Source organism: Primulina huaijiensis, unplaced genomic scaffold (assembly GCF_012295235.1).
Source record: "Primulina huaijiensis isolate GDHJ02 unplaced genomic scaffold, ASM1229523v2 scaffold25443, whole genome shotgun sequence".
Classification (NCBI taxonomy): domain Eukaryota; kingdom Viridiplantae; phylum Streptophyta; class Magnoliopsida; order Lamiales; family Gesneriaceae; genus Primulina; species Primulina huaijiensis.
Window position 1 is genome coordinate 886900 of NW_027356198.1, and position 17330 is coordinate 904229.

The 17330-nt window shown below is 34.0% G+C and overlaps 1 protein-coding gene, 1 long non-coding RNA gene and 1 pseudogene across 3 annotated transcripts; 1 reads left to right on the top strand and 2 right to left on the bottom strand.

Moving 5' to 3' along the window:
- Positions 1-2393, bottom strand: LOC140967584 (uncharacterized). 2 transcript variants are annotated; one of them, XM_073428196.1, is made up of 3 exons: positions 1408-2393; positions 455-590; positions 1-312 (listed from the first exon to the last, which is right to left on the bottom strand). In XM_073428196.1, the coding sequence occupies exons 1-3, from the start codon at positions 2175-2177 to the stop codon at positions 280-282; spliced, it is 939 nt and encodes a 312-aa protein (XP_073284297.1). In that variant the 5' UTR covers positions 2178-2393; the 3' UTR covers positions 1-279. The 2 variants fall into 2 exon arrangements, with proteins under 2 accessions (XP_073284297.1, XP_073284296.1); XM_073428195.1 differs by having other exon boundaries at positions 1-359.
- Positions 2394-3957: 1564 nt separating this feature from the next.
- Positions 3958-17066, bottom strand: LOC140967570 (E3 ubiquitin-protein ligase SIS3-like; annotated as a pseudogene).
- On the top strand, positions 11731-13378 carry LOC140967641 (uncharacterized). Its single transcript, XR_012173611.1, has 3 exons — positions 11731-12103; positions 12261-13151; positions 13238-13378. It is a non-coding gene; the product is annotated as an uncharacterized lncRNA (long non-coding RNA).
- Positions 17067-17330: the final 264 nt, after the last annotated feature.

Here is a 17330-nt window from a genome sequence, read left to right on the forward strand (position 1 = left end):
TGGGAAAATGGACATGATTTATTCACCAAACGATGAAAATGTTTCGAAACTTTCACCAATCTTACACTATGTACAATTTTAACATTCGTTTGTGATTAAATATATGTGTTGTAGTTCTCAAAATTATTCGAAAAAATATCAGAAATATAAGTGTTTGCGGTTGTTTAAGTTGAATCCCGGTTGCAGAGGTTGTAACCCGACACAAGAGAGCTCACTGAGAAAGCTAGAAAAGCCAAGAACGACATCCCTATTGATGCACTGGCCATCGTCGTGAACTTATCACTGCCCCAGTTTGTAATCCAGTCGTCCACCCTGGTAGCAGCGGATGAGGATGCTGACATTAAAAGATAAGCCAAAATCTGCTAGACAAGTGGGAAAAAAATTCTTAAATTTTTCGGCAGTACCAAGAAAACATATAATTTATCTAAAATTTCCGAACGAGATTGGAACTTGCCTGATCCATTGAGAAATCGAAATGGTAACGTAAATGGTGGGAGATTAAATCTTTTCCTGTGCCCAAATGGTGTGCCAGATTGTAGGCTTGAAAACCGGAATACACAAACCCAACGACATTAACAGCAAGACAGTACCTGTACAAGCAATTTCAAGGGATTATCAATAGCAATCTATAACATGATAACATATTTGCACATCTGACACCTCAGAGACACCAAGTTCAAACCTTGAAAATCTATCCTTCTCCGCAAGTGAATGGTTTTGGTAACGATGGTAAAGATGAGATAAGCATTGGATCCTTAATGGTGAAAAGCATGAGACTTGCTTGCCCGAGTATGTGAGGAAGACAAATTTACACTAAGTTGCGTGTCGAAGATCAAATTTTAGTGACAGATACACCTAGATGAGTTTTCAAGAGACAGATAGTTTGGATATACTTAATTCAACCTGATCACTGCAAACTATGAGATTGAAAACCATATATATCAGATAGAATTAACGATCTTACATCTCTTATTCAAGACAAAAGCACGGTAACCAAGCAAGATTTAGAGATTTAACTACTAGACTACATACAGAGTGGCAAGATTGATGCTAAAGATAATAGAATGCAAGACAAATATACAATGAACATGACAAGCCATTATCTTCTATTATATCGACTCCCTCAAATCATTTATCTAGTAGAAATCTCATGCCAAATACAAGTCACTAGTCATTAACTTCTCAATATTACGGCACTGTAGTATAAGATAGCAATTCAATCATGTGATTAGGCTTCATAAATTCAACTGAGCCACATCTGAAAAAGTGGAAACAAATGGTTCCTCGGATAATCCCCTCCCTCTGATATAAAAACCATGTAATGATATACAAACAAGTGAAGATACGGAATTTTGGGCATAATATGTAGACATATAATATTCAGAACAGAGGAACTAAGATTTATACCGATACTCTTTGTAGCGATCAAATGAATCACCACTCCATCCTTGAGTCCTATCAGAAGCCATAACCGAAAACGAAATCACACAAGCCACCACCTCGAATATTCTAATCACCAATGCTGCCTTCCTCACCGCCCCATTCCTTTCGGTCCTCCGCAAAATTGACTCCACTGCCGCTCTTGACCTCATCTCTCCCCCAACCCCATCCTCCCCACCAACGACCTTCCCCTCCTCCAACCCACCTCCTCCAACAGGCTCTACTTTCTTCACTTCGGGCGGCGGCTCCTCCCTCGCTAGCTTATTGAGCCCAATAACAACAGGTGATGCACCTTTCACATAAAACCCAAGATTCTCCGACTTGGGTTTATCAGAAGAAATGTGTTGGCCTCGGTGATTTCCTCCGGAGGTCGGGAAAACTGGGGGAGGATCACAATTCTCCGATGTGGGTTTTTCAGACTGGGGCCAAGGACGCCACTCTTTACCTCCGGCGGCGGCAGAACTCGCCTGATTGTTCGATTTTCTCGGGGAGGGAACTGGAGAATGGTACATATCAACCGGAACCAGGGCTTTACAATTATTCTCGACAGTAAAATCATCGTCTTCAGTCTGAAAACGAGGATCATCGGGACGAAGAGGCGATTCGGATCGAAGTGGAGAGTGGAAAGAATCTCCTCGGCTCGTAGTTGACTCAGTATCGGACATGGATATGTGACCGTTGCTGCTTCTTCGCGGCGTTTTCTTGCCATGATTACTGCCCGTGTCTTCGTTTTCCATTAAAATCAACAAAATTTCTGATCCAGTAACGAGATTAAAATTCAAAAAACACAAAGAGAAAGATGCAAGCAAGAACAGAGAAGGGGAGTAGAGAAACCGAAGAAACTTTTGAATTTGTAATGCATGGAGAGAAGATGGAAGCAAAGCTGTGAGGCAGAGGGAATTGATTCTGCGTGAGAAATGGATGCCAATCCACCGTCAACGACGTCGTTACAGTGCATGAATATTCTTTAATACATAAATTCTATTTGAATTCATTAATAATTAAAAGAAACACAATTAAAATAATAATTAAAGATGGAGAGAACAAATATATTATTTTATTTTTTGATCTATCATTAAATATTTGAAATAAATTTAATCAAAAACTGTCTTAATGTAAAAAAATAATAATAGCACATAGGACAAGTTGATATTCTTTATATTATAGTCTTCGTTTTAAGTCACACTCAAAGTATATTAGAACAACTTGATGTTCTTCATATTTAGCTTTCATCTGATTGCTTCTTTTTATTGATTAGATTTCTTATGAGACGGTTTTACGAATCTTTATCTCTGAAATAGATCAACCTTATCAATATTCACAATAAAAAGTAATACTCTTACCATAAAAAAATATTACTTTTTCATGGATGACCCAAATAAGAAATCGGTCTCACGGGACACGGGTCAACCCTACCGATATTCACAATAAAAAGTAATATTCTTAGCATAAAAAATAATACTTTTTCATGGATGACCCAAATAAGATATCCGTCTCACAAAAACGACACGTGAAACTGTTTCACACAAGCTTTTGTTTTTTTTATTAGCTATCAGAAAATAAATATTGAATTCTAAATTTAAAGGAAATTTTTATGTGGTTTGTCATGTTGCGTTACTAACATAATTTTTTTAGTTGAGTGCTGTATCACTTTATCCAGGTGACAATCTTGTGAAATACAAGTGGGAAAGATTCAAGTGCCGTTATTTTTTTTAAAACAAAAAACATTTCTAATGTTTAGATTAAATATTTCACTATAATTTATTCTATTTTAAGTTTATTTGAAATCGACCATGATTATTATTAAAATTGTATAATTTGATATGGAGTGAATTCAACAAACAAACAAATGGAAGAATTAAAAATTAATAGATTTGATATTCATCGTCTCAAATACATCGATTCAAATACAACATCAATTTCTCAATGAAGAACCGATATCGAGTAATTTGTATTTTGTAGCTTCGGAAAAAACGTTTTCTTAAACAGTAAATACAAAAATCTTACCCATCCAGAGTCCAAATACCAAATTTCTTGTGAAAAAAAATGGCTATCCTAAAAGTGAGTGGAATCCCAACTTTTTATATTCTCGCTTTGGGAGTCCAGCAAATTCCTTGGTCTTTTCTCTTTATTCATCGTCGTGGATTCTCCATCGTCAAATTTCATACAAGCCAGGCTCGAACGTAGTGCGTGAGACAGAGACATATATAATATGTTTTAGAAAAAATTAACCGAAATGGAGAGAACCTAAGATGGCTGTCCTACCACTTTATGTGCACGTGAGAAGTCGCCAAGAAAAATGCGTGGCATTCCACTTTCTAACAAGTATGGTATAGTGTCCATGAATTTGAGACATAGCAAGAAATGAAAATTTATCATAATTTGAGAAAACAAAACTCATATTTCTTAAAATACGTAATATACAAATTTTATTTTTTAAAAGCCATGCCTACCTTTTGCATGGATTGTCGGCTTTTCTTTGTGCCCCTACACCTTAAAAATGTTCAATGGATCTCGTGAACACGAAGCACAGATGAGAGCTACTGATATATGGTCGAGCACATCATTACACGAGAGAACACAAATTCTGCATACACTACAATAGTTCTGCCACTGAACAAAATACATCGCTGTGGTTTCCCCAGGAGTATCAACATCAGTATTTTTTTCTTAATCACAACTGGTGTAATCCCACGTGGTTAAACCATACTCAAAGCAGTCTGAGACCACAAAAAATAGATCAAGATTGGTGCAGGGACAACTCTTCAACCACCACTTGCACTCGTTCCCCTATTTCCACATTGTGAGTGAACGCTTGGATCCCTCTGCTTGATGGTGCTGAGGCACCATCTGCATCGCTGCCGGATGAAGAATTCTCAGCGCTGACAGGGCGGAGCAAACCCTGTAACCTTAGAAGATATCTCTGACTAGGAGTTTGGTTTCTTGCATATCGAGTAGTTGTAATAACATTGGAAGACGACCTCTCTGGATCAGTGTGAATGCTAGATATTGCACTTAGATCGAGCGAGATTAGGAAATACAGAGCAACGGCATCTAGGGCATTTTACGTTTAGCCGAAGCCACTCATCTATACATTCCGCGTGAAAGTTGTGAGCACAAGGAAGTCCGCGAACCTGTGCGGTTTCTAGTGAGAAGGAGTAGCAGAACCAGGATTCTCCTTTACGGGGAGGGAACACACAAGATTAACATTAATTGTACACAAAAATAAAATCAGTTTTAAGAAAAAAATGACCAGAGGGGGTTGGCAACACCACCCCTTCCCCCGCGCTCCACCTCTTTTACTTGTGAAATTATTGAATAACGATGACATTTTTCAAATGAAAAATTCAACTTTTTGTAACTAAAATTATTATTACATTCGGATCATAAACATAATTACCTCATTTCCCACATGAAATTCTTCCAAACATATAGGACACTCACTGCAATCGGTAGGCACAGCTTTCATTCTGAACTTTGGAAGTTCTTGAATGAGCGCTTCCACTACTTCTCTCTGCATATCACAATAAAAATTTCAAAAGTTTTGGAGAAAGCTTGTTAAAGTGAGTGCATATAAGAAAAACCAAATCGGAACTAAAACAAAATGAAGCAGCAGATATTTATTTGATCAGGTGATTTAGTAACAATAATTGCACATGTTTAACTTAAATCTCAATCCAGAGCCAACCATAAATTACTGAAATTTGATATAAGAACTACACCAGTTAATTTAGTCGACCTATACTGCGAAATTTTTGAAGCAAGTCGCTTGTTACCTGAGCAGTGGTCAAATACAGTCCAGGTTGATAAGGAGTGGAATCTTGACCCATCCCTCTCATTTCTTGGCCAGCAGCTTCGAGAGCCCAATCTGGCACTCTAACCAAGTCTACCAAAACATGAAGTCAGATTCAACATTCAAGCAGGTCAATTAAAAAATAAAATATTGTGCATTGAGAAATGATTTTAATGACAAGACATTGCCATAACATCTCACAAACATTAGATTAAAATCAAGATCAAAATTTAATAAAATAACACCAAGATGAATAAAAAGCACCGTCTTTGTGAATCCATAGCCTGGACCCCAGGACTGACTTTCGAGTATTCCACCAATGTATATATTTTCTTAAAACAGAACATATATTCTTAATCGTAACCATGTGTTAATATGCTTACTATCATTGATGCAAAAGAAATTGTATCATTGATGCAAAAGAAATTGTAAGAGCTTACTCCATATTCTGAAACAGGAATCCCCTGTTGTGCACGCACATGATGTGCCTGTCTTCTAGTTAACCACTGAAATAAAAGAGGAACGAAGCATAAGATCCGGATGCCCATTGTTATTACAACATCTTTATAGTACGCTCAAGCATATAGCATTTGAGGTCCTGAGAGAAATTTCTCCACAAGTAAAAGAACACAAAGGAAAACAAAAGGCCACTAGCAAAAGCTGTGGGAGGGGCAATTATTCCACTATTCGCCTTTCTAATCCTTAATGTATTAATTATCTTTTATATGAAACAAAATTATATTAAAATAGGAAAACAGATTACAGGGAAGAGGATAAGAGATCCGCGAAAGCACAATACAAGAAAGACTACATTGTCATCAACAACATAAAATTTTCAATCTCTAACTAGATATGAGATAGAAAAATGATTAAACTCTGCAAACTTTCCATTCCAACTAGCAACCCTAAATATTAGCTTTTTCCCAAACCTTGTCTATACACTCTGCTATATAGTTGAATATTATTATGTTCCGCCACAAACAGATTGACCAAAAAAGGCAATGAACTAACACATTCCAAAAAGTCCGACATTTCCATCCGTTAGGTAATCCCGAGTCCAAAAGAAACATATAACGCGCCGTTCTTGGAAATATCCACTCCATACTCAATTCTTGCAATTGCTCTGTTCCAATTTCCACTTGTGAAGAAACAATACAAAAGTAAGTAATCTTGATTCTCCCCTTTGTTCCGGAAAAGTGTACACCAGTTCGGACATAATTCACAGTTAGGTCATCTTCTTTGCAAAGAATCGCAAGTCTGCAATTTTCCCAAAACCATAGTCCACGATAAAACTTGAACCTTATGTGACAAACAAACCCTAAAATCCACCCTACCCAATTCCAAATGAACAGTATCGAAAATCCCTCACAAAGTACTCAACTCATCAATTTTAACCTCATTCAAAGACCTTCTGAAGCGCAGATCCCAAGCATAGGTGGAATTAACCAGAAAGTCCACCTCACATATAAAATTGTTAATAGGTTTGTTATGACTTAGATCTGGAAAAGAGATGGAAAAAGATCTTTGAACGATGAAACCCCCCACCAAGGGTCTTCCCAAAAACGAACGATATTCCCCTCTTTGAACACCACCCATAAATATTTTATTTTACTCTAAATATGAATTGGATTGACATGTCTCATAAATATAAATCTGTAAGACCGTCTTACAAGAGACTTACTCAAAATTTATATGGGAAACCAAATGATCTCTTTTCCGTTGAAAGGTGAATATTAAAACAAAAGTGGAATTATTCATGATTTGAAGCTTTTAGAAATAATACTCACAACAAGAGACTCTTTTGATGTTATCTCTTTGAACACCTAGCAAGAAAAAGATACAAACATATAAACACATAATATAAATAAAAATATCAACCATAGATGTGGAAAAGAAACAAAACCTAAAATAACACAAATTGAAAATTATTATATATGACAAAATATGAAAAATAAAACTAACATTGATGTTTCACTGCCAGTACATTATCCACTGAGGATAAATTTGTCGGAACCAAGACATCAACGTTTGACTGTCCAGCATCTTCTCCATTCTTGAACTTGGCCATTCATTTTGATCATTTGGAAAAAAAATAAAAAAAGATATTGTAATGGATTATAAAAGCTGGAGTAATGCTTTATTTGGTGACTAGGAACATCGCAACCATGTATTATAATATATTTGTCATGAGGTATTTTAGGATTATTTCCTTCAACTCGAGTAGCGGTAACTTGATCAACCGATGTAGTGTTATAACAGCGTTGATCCAAAACAACATTCTTGCAAATATGTAACATGATGTCCTCAACAGAAGAATATTGTTTAATCCAACATAATAACTTTGCATATGGAATGTTTAATGCTGCCACAATTAACTCGTCAACATTAGTATTAGTTATAACATCATCCTATTGAGCAATCTATTGTTATTATCTCAAAAATACAGTTGAAAATGAGTTGGACATTGATCCTTAGGTACCATATATAGGCGGCTAACTCGAAAGGTATATATCCTACAAATTGTGGATGCAAGTTCTCTATTAAATCTAACATCGAAAGATGTAAAAGAAAAAAAATATTATTATATAATTGAATCTTTCCATGAAACTCAATATCGCCATTGGAGAAATGCAATCTGTGAACGGAGCTATCAAACTTGACTGCATGTATAACTGAATCAATCAATCTAATTTTACCAGAATCACAACAAAATGAAGGAGGTTCAAATTCGAACTCTTCACACTACGAAAAGTAAAATAAAACCACAAATCAGGTACTACAAAACTACATTTCCTTAAATGAATAGAACGACACTAAAAAACTAACAAGAAGGAACGATAAAAAAAAAATTATGCTAATAATATCTCACAATAGGGCATGCAAGCTACATGAAACGCTCTAGACCTTTGACCTGCGAAAATCGCAGAAATACTCGGTTCAATTCCCAATGTTTACCTTTTTCGATTTGGTTCTAAATGTTTTGACTTTCCAGGTTTAGTCCTAAACATTTTCACATTTTGACCGAGTTGGTCCTTTTATCAATTTAAAGATTAAAAATGACAATAAACATGACATGTGACAGTCACATCTCTAAAATTTCCGAAACCCAAATCAGATGCACTAATTTTCAGTTCATTTCTTGCAGGGACGAATTTTTTCTTTCTTGCTATCATCACACTCGAAATTTGGCTCAACCTTGATAATGAAATCAAGTATGCCGCACACAACTAATATCTAGCAAGTAACTCCGGCTTCCTCACTCGCACGATAACCACATTTTCTTCTTCTTGGATTCCAACATTTCTGTAGAACTTTAGGTTTAGGGTTTTGTTTTTAAAAAAATCGATTTTCTATATATGTATTATTATTTGTTTGAATTTTGCATTCTTGTTCATTGATTATGTTTGTAATTTTTTTTACCTTACCATTGAGATTTTCTTAGAATTAGGGTTTCGATTATGTCAATCTAAGAATTTTTTAAAATTTCTATTTTTATGAAAAGAATTGAGTAGTAAATGAAATAAAGGCAAGCTGATATTGATTAAAGTTTTTTTTAGAGGTGTCCGGATTGAGAATTGTTCGTAATTTACAACAATGCCTAAATTGACCTCGAAATATGAAGATCGAGTACTTTGGGTCTATTGCAACATAGTCACTGTATCCGAATATGGACTAATGAATTATGTTAGCCAGTTTATTTGTTTTGTTTTATAAGTTTAGTTATTATACACGCACTAGTATTTTTCGCATATGTTGTAATTCTTAATTTTTTTTAAACATTCGAAACAAAAATTTAAAAGATTATTAGTAAAAAAATCATGTATATTAGTAAGATATAAAATAAAATTATAATTAATTGTGTTTTTTAGCTATATTTTTTTGAAATATAATTACATGCATTGACATCATATATAAGTAAAACGATATTTTTTTAGCATACTGATAAAATATTACATTATAGTTGATATTACATGTTCGATTTACATTGCTTAACCACAATTAGAAATATAAATGATAACTGATTATGGATTTTTAAGAATATCTATAACAGTAACTTTGATCATAATATGATATTTTACTATCTAAAAAACAAGTTATTATAGCACGAATAGTAACTTTGATGCAATAGCAAACACTTGGTCATATCCCAAAACTTTGGAAAACTTGATGTGTTTTAAAACATATATACATATAATAACTGCAAAACAACTAATTTATAAATAATAGAAAATAAATCGAGACCAAACCCCCAAAATTCGAGTTAATAGTAATATTTGACTCTACAAATACACTTAGGAATGTAAAAAATGAACTCGAACCGAGTTGATAAAAAAATATCGGGTTAAAACTAGAAGCTTTCTGATTCTGGTCAGATCGGGTTGGACCCGAAACCTGAAACGGAAAAAAGCTCTTGGGTTGAGCTGGGTTCGGGTCAGCATGAGTTGAGGGAAAACTTTACATTCAGTCTTTATCAGGAAAAAATATATTTATACACTTTCTCATCTACAAAAAAAAATGTTTCTACACTCTCTAGACCCACATGTTTTTTATCAGATGAAATTCGGTAAAAACATTTAAATAAAATATTAATATATAATATTTGAGCACCAATTGTTTCAAATTCTGATACTAATATACGATTTTTGAGTATTCAAATATGCATGTAAGTATTGATATTAATGACATATTTGCTTCGGAAGAAAATCGATACAAATTTCTAAAAATATTATACTAATATATTATATTTAAGGTACGAATATATGATTATTGACTACCCAAACATGTGTTATAAGTGTTAATATTAATAAAATTGTTCAAAATTTATAATCAAAATCTCATCATTTTTACTGGACCTAAACTAGTTAGTACTCGAATATCATCATATATTAACACCATATTCTAAAATTTTTCCACCGATTTTTACCCATGAAAGACATGTAAGCCTGATGAGATGCATAAATATTTTTTTGTGGATCAGAAATTACAAACACATATTTTTATTATATGAACTAAATGCAAAATTTAGTTTGAGTTTGAGAATTTAAAACAATTTTGCCCGAAGATTGACTGTATTTTTATATAAAGTTCGTTTGAATTTATTTATCGTGTATTGATATCATAAATTTTTATGATGTAATATTTATTTTGTAAAATTTTGAATTTTTTTTAAAAATTGTTTATTTGGTGTAGTAAATATATTTTAAATTTTCTACACATAGACTTTAAAGTATAAATCATATATAAGTTGAGATTTTGTTATTACATGTTTAAATTAAATATTATTATTTTTTAAAAAATACAAAATTAAATCAGGATGGTTTGTGTTGATCAGGTTAGTCGGGTTCGGGTTGATCATTTCAGGTTGATTCAGGTTTGTGTTGAGAAATTTTTTAATTATATCTTACGTCAACTCGACCCACCCTAATTGATACTCTTAAATTCACTAACTCCCAAAAATGAATATTCCTACTGGAGTTTCATAAAAATTAATTTATATATTGATTTTTATTAAACCGTGAGATTATTCAATACTAAGATTTAGGTGTTATATCTATTCAAGATAAACAGAGAAAAAAATGTAAAACGCGAAAGTACCAACTAAATCTCGAGACTTTATAAATGGTTAGATTTGTAGATATTTATGATTGATGGTATTTATGTATCCTATAAATAGGGACCTTTGTTTGAGAAATAATACAATGGATGCTTGAGTCATTGTCTGATTTTTCTCTAATAAATTATAGTAAATTTATAACAAGTCGTTTTTTGAACATATCTATTAATAGTAGTTATCTTGTGAGACGGGTCAACCGTGCCTATATTTACAATAAAAAATTATATTTTGGCATAAAAATAATATGTTTCATGGGTGATCCAAATAGAATATTTGCATCACAAAATTGACATGTGATAGAATCTCACATGAGTTTTGGTAATCTATTAATTAATATATATCTACACTATTCTACATTATTATTATATTATTATATATTATTAAGTTTGAAATACTTAGAGTAACTAATTTGGTGTCATGTTGATTTTTTTAAATACCAACAATACCCCTCTAAAATTATAAATATACTATATTTTCATTTAACAAAATATATTATAAAAATCTATTTAACTAAATTTGTGTATCATCTTATCACTAGCATATCCATTTTCCAAAATTTTTAAAACTAATAAAATATTTTTGTAATCTTTATCCAAATTTTAGAATTTTTAAATGATAATTTCCTTATATAAAAAATCATTATAAGGAAGCATTAAATTTAAAATAAAAAATTCACCACAAAAACTAACATATACGAAAAGTTATTAGTATAATTAATAATATATAAGCAACTTATAATTTTGAGTTTTTCGAAAATATTCTATCTTCTATTATTTTTGAATTGAATCAGTTTCGTGTAGAAAACAAATTATTAAGAAAAATAGATTTTAAATTTTTTTTTAATCGAATTTATATATAGAGTATTGGTCCCCCTTCACGGCAACCACCCCTACACTTTCTTCGACTCCTCCTTGCTTCTCAATTCTCCCCCTTCACTGCCATAACTCTTAACTTTTGAATCTGCATGCAGACGACGAAAAACCGATACTTTTCAGAGGTGTTTTTGTTTCTTTAAGTTTTATTTTTAGGTGGATTTAAACTTCTGAGCTTAGTCTAAGTTTACAGATTCTCTAAAAACTTCGGTTTTGTTTCGTTAATTTTGTTTCGGTCGGTTGATTGATCTTTAGGTTAGGCGCACCGTATTTATCTTATCTTGATATAACAAAGAATTCTCCTTAATCATTAGTAATAATGAAAAGAGTAAACCCGTCGGAGTTCTTCCATTCAACATCTTTGCTGTACAGACAGGAATCGAGGTTTGTTTTATCTCCCAAAACTCGTTTGGTGATATTTCTTTTCTTTTTATAATTGTTTAGTTTACTACATATTTCTAGAGTCCAAATCTATTCTATTTGTAAAAGGGTTTTTGACTTGGATATTTACAGTTCCTTTTCTTTTCTTTGGGTTGTTTAGAATGAGTGAGAACGGGGAGGTGGACAAGATCAGGCAGTTACCGGACGATGTTCTTGTGGCCATAATCTCTCGATTGACATGGCGAGAAACTATCGCCACTAGCATCTTATCTACTCATTGGCGCCACCTCTATACTTACATCACTCGGCTCTCCTACAGCATTCGCATCCCTCCGAAGAATCAAAAGACAAATATTTTCAACAATTACAGGAAAAGGAATTCCCGAACCACTTGAAAGAGGCTTATGATTTCTTGTCTTCAAACAAAGACTGTCGGTTTTTGAAAGAATTCAAATTTCATACACCCTATCTGAAGGGAGGCAATATTAAGACGTGGCTGCCATTGTTGCTGGAAAAGGAAGTAGAAAGCATCGACATACTCATAATTTATCAAAACAAAGCTATGCCTGGCTATTACACTTTTCCCCGTAGGACTTTGATTAAGAGAAAAGGTGGCGACTTAGGGTTGTTTCCGGGCCTCAAGTCACTCAGAAAATTGTCTCTATGCTCTCTTCATGTAGATGATCGAGATGTTGAGTTTTTCATTTCGAATTGTACAGTTCTCGAACACTTGTCCATCGTGGGTTCTCACAGGTTGAAAAAAGTGTCGTTGGTCGGACATTCGAAGTTGAAGAGCTTGGAAGTTTCTTCCTCTAGGAATGTCATATCGATTGAGGTTCGTGACATGATCAACCTTGTTTCTTTGACGTGTTATAAATTGCATCATATGTATTCACAGCCGAAGTATTCAATTCTCCTTCAAAATGTCCCAAAGCTTGTTGAGTTCAACTCGTCCGACCAACTTCACTTACTTGGCCTCATCTTCCCGAGAATTTCGTCTCCCATTCTTGATCAACTACTGCACCTTAATGTCGTCTCGGTGGAACGCTCTGTACGTGGTGTTATAATCAATTAGTATCAGTGTTACTTTTAACTTTTTATTTGTATTGATGATATGATTATTTCTAACATTGGCAGCGTCACGTAATACATCCACCCATTCCCTTATTAAAGAATCTAAAGCATCTCAAGCTTCAAGTTAATTGTTTGAATGGTAGCAAGAGTATTCTTCATGATTTTCCTGCGTATTGGGAATGTCCTAGCTTGGAGAAAATTGAGATAAAGGTAAGTTTGGTTTCACCTTTGACATACACACACACACACACACACACACATATNCTTCTGTGGAGGAGTTGTGAAGTTTTTGATGATGGGTATCATAATTCTGTAATGGAGGAACTTAAAAGAGGATATTGGATAGTTGAACCACATATCCATCTCAAAGTGGTGAGACTCTCAGGATGTATAGGGTCTCCAGTTGAATTAAGCTTATTATTTCTTCTCGTCAAGCAAGCCGTGGCACTAGAACAACTCATTGTCGAACCTTGTCAAGAAACTCTGGAAATCCGACAGAGGGTCGCGGCTCTTGTATGAGCATCTCCGGCGATTTACGCCGGTCCCGATTAATCTAATCATTATCTAGATGATTATTTGTTTATATAAAATGCTGAATATTTGTAATTTTGTTTATGGATTTTTAAAGGGCAAACAAAGGTATGTATGTAGCTTGAGATAATAAGTTGGTGAGGCTGATCACACCGTGTTGAAGTTTTCATGATTTTGGTTCCTAACATTGAGAAATGTCTATGGCTAGACAAATTATCATTGGTTTATTTTATATTAATAATAAACATCAAGTTTTTGAAAGTTTTATCATTAATGGGCCTAAAATTAGTTGTGATTGGCTATGATATTATGACCAAGTAAGTGTTTGCTATTTACTGTATTATGGAAAATTTATTTGTGTGCAAAAGATTATTGTTAGCTATAGAGATATATGTTCAGTGTCGATATTAATGTTTTAAATCATACCAATGGCATAAATGAATTTTATACATATTACTTGAATATTCTTCGTTTGGCTTTTCTTTTTTCCATTCATCACTTTCTCAGAAAATTTATTTTTATTCATTTATGTATCATTCCATTGAATCAGCATGCATAGCATAATAAAATTTTAAAAAATCTATTTTATTTGATTTCAAATTAATTTTGTAAATCAAATAATTGTACACTTGATGACTTAAAAATCATATTTTTAACAAATTATAATAAGTTGGGCAAGATAAAACTGGGCATGTCTCTTAAAAGAAAATTTGGAGTCGCTAGTCAAGCGGACCAGATGGAACTTTAATTCAAAAGGGCATGGCCCATTTAAATATTGGGCCGATGTTTTTTTAAAAAGATTATGTCGGGTTAAGGCCGAAACCGTAGTGTGTGGCCCAATTTCGGAGAGACCTGCACAGCACAAGCGGCTTTCTTCTTCAAGCAGACTGCTGCCATGGAAATCTGCAACAGCTCGCGACGGCCACCATTTTCCCCAAGTCGCCGGAGTGTAGCTCGTCCGGCGAGCCAGTCTGCTCGCGCAAACATAACATGCAAATAACATCCAGTACTCAAACTAAACTATAATACCAACTCTTTTTTTTACTAACGATGATTAGCAAACATCTCATTACAGTAGATCGATACTCATGGACAAAAAAAAATTTACAAGCTAATTATTGACAGAATTTATTCGATTGATTTCTACAAGTATATATAGCAGATTTAAAACCTCCGAATCGCAAGGAATTTTGCGCCGTGATCCTGAATGAATTGATTGTAAGAAGCATCTGATACTGTCGTGGAGACACGCAGAGTTCCTCGGAATCCAAGTGCAGGCAACCTTGCCGCAAACTCCATCTGCCTGTGTGTGTTTACAAACACAGAAGTAGTATCTAACAGTAGCTGTTGGTATCCATGGATCTCAGCAGCATTTTTCTGCATCGTTTCTATGGCATCAGAGATCTCAGCTTGGAGGGTGAAGATGCGTTTAACTGGGATCATGGTTTGGAAAACAGTGAAGAAAATTTGTTGGGTGACGGCTCCACTAGCATTTCCCTAAAAGTGCCTTGTTCCTCAAGCAAATATTCCCCAATCCCAACCCCCCATCTTTTGGATTGCAAACCCAAGCATGACTTGAGAATCGGAAAGCTTTCGTGGGGCAATCCATGCGCATAACCTGTTTTCAATAAAATATTTTACACAGAAAATTCCAGATAACATCTCAAAGCAGGAATATAAAACTTGTTGGAGAGTAAAATATTGTCAAAACTGAAACCAACCATTCCCAAAGAGATGCCAGCAATGCACACAAGTCCACAATAGCTGAAAAGCAACCAAATAAGGAAGCCCCACTTCTGACCTTCTTCAGGCAACTGTGAATGTTTCCACATTTTTATATTTTTTCAAGATTGGGTATATAATGCACGATCTCCTACTTGGAACAGAAATAGAAATATACTAACACAGTCTCTAGCACTAGAGAACCATAGGGTACCAATAACAGTCCAAGTCCAAAGGAAGGGGTATAAGAGGAGCAAGAATGGAAAGCACAACAATCCTTCCACAAAATCGTGTGTATCTCTGCTGCCAACCAAGATCCCTGTTGCCATTTCGAATACAGAACAAATTATAAAGCTTCTAACAATGGGAAATAAACCCAAACTTACGAGAGGGTAAAGAGGAGATAATTGTACAACTCCAAGTTGCAAGTCATTGTTACTTCTTGACAAATAAGCAGAACTCTAATATCTGTATAGCTTAACAACTGTCATTTTTGTCGTATTATAACTTACTAAATAAAGCTTAATATTAACCATGACAGTTTTCAGGTCGGTAAAATACCGAGAGGATTACTAATCAAAGGCTTCCCATCCTTCAATAGATATTTCTATTACCTATATACAATTCCATGACTACTTATAAAATAAACCTCAAAAGGAAACAAGGTCTTACAGCCCCATTCCAGCAGCCAGTCCATTATCCACAAACATCAAGAGCCGGAAAACAAACACTGCGGTGTAGTCTACCTAATAAAGGGAAGAGAAATAATGCAAAACATTTAGTTATAACCTCAAGTCTCATCCAACATAGATGGCATATCCTTAACTCGTTTCAAAAGCTTGAAGATCACTCACTACAATCCATATATGCAATGGATATATACATAAATGGTACCGCTTCCAATTGATTGCCACAATAATTCTGATACAAATCATACAATAGTTAAGGAATAATCCAAGACGTCGTATAGTAAAAAAATATCAAACTTGCATTGATCAAATTAACATATACGAGAAATTCAAAATAAGAATATAAAAGATCGACCAAATTAGCATCCAAAAAAGCCATCCCATTTAATATGAAACAGAATCTTGAACATCCATAAAAAGGATACATACTTGTAGCGATCATAGACAAGAAGAACCCATCATACCTGCAAGAAACCGACCCAAAATTATCCCTTTAAGCCAAAAATAAAAATCCTAAATGTATAAGTCCCCAGATGAATAAAATACACAAGAAGGTATTCCCCATTTTAGAAGAACGGATTTCTTTACCACCATATTCCAAAAAAACAAAATCTTTACCACCCCATTTCTCATGATGAACCTTGAAACGTTCTTGAAAATACTCACCACTTGAAATCAACACCTCTAATCGCCATCAAATGCCTTAGTTCTCGATCCAAGAATTGATTGTCATTAAACTAATCTGAGCATCGATGCACAGAGTCCACTCGTCAAATTTCAAGCATTAAAAAGACCCATTTTTTCACAGGAAAGGGGAACACTGAATTCTGTATATAGTCTGTGAGAAGAAAAGAGAAGAAGAAAGTGAATTTCGAGGGGAGAGGAGTAAAAGCTTAGAAGGAATTCTCTGGATTCGCAGAGTGAGGCAAATTGAAAGACGATACATTTCCGCATTTGATTCGTTTTTTGTCAGTTAGCGTGTGAAATGCACGGGATTAATTAAAAAAGACACAAGTAAATCTCTCAGATTCATATTTTTTTATTCAAAAAAACATATGTATTTGAGAAAATCTTTATTGAATTTTGTAAACATTTTCAAATTTTCTCTTGTATTATCATTATTTACAGCAAGTATTTTGTGTATAGCAAAAACTTGTGTGATAAGGTCTCACGGATCGTATTTTGTGAGACGGATATCTTATTTGGGTCATCCA

What these genes read in the sequence shown, in the direction of transcription:
- LOC140967584 (XM_073428195.1), bottom strand. Translation starts at nt 2,177, where the DNA reads ATGGAAAACGAAGACACGGGCAGTAATCATGGCAAGAAAACGCCGCGA. An exon ending in GATCGCTACAAAGAGTATCG is followed by an intron (nt 591 to 1,407) that starts GTATAAATCTTA and finishes TTGCTTGTACAG; the next exon opens with GTACTGTCTTGCTGTTAATG. An exon ending in TCGATTTCTCAATGGATCAG is followed by an intron (nt 360 to 454) that starts GCAAGTTCCAAT and finishes CTTGTCTAGCAG; the next exon opens with ATTTTGGCTTATCTTTTAAT.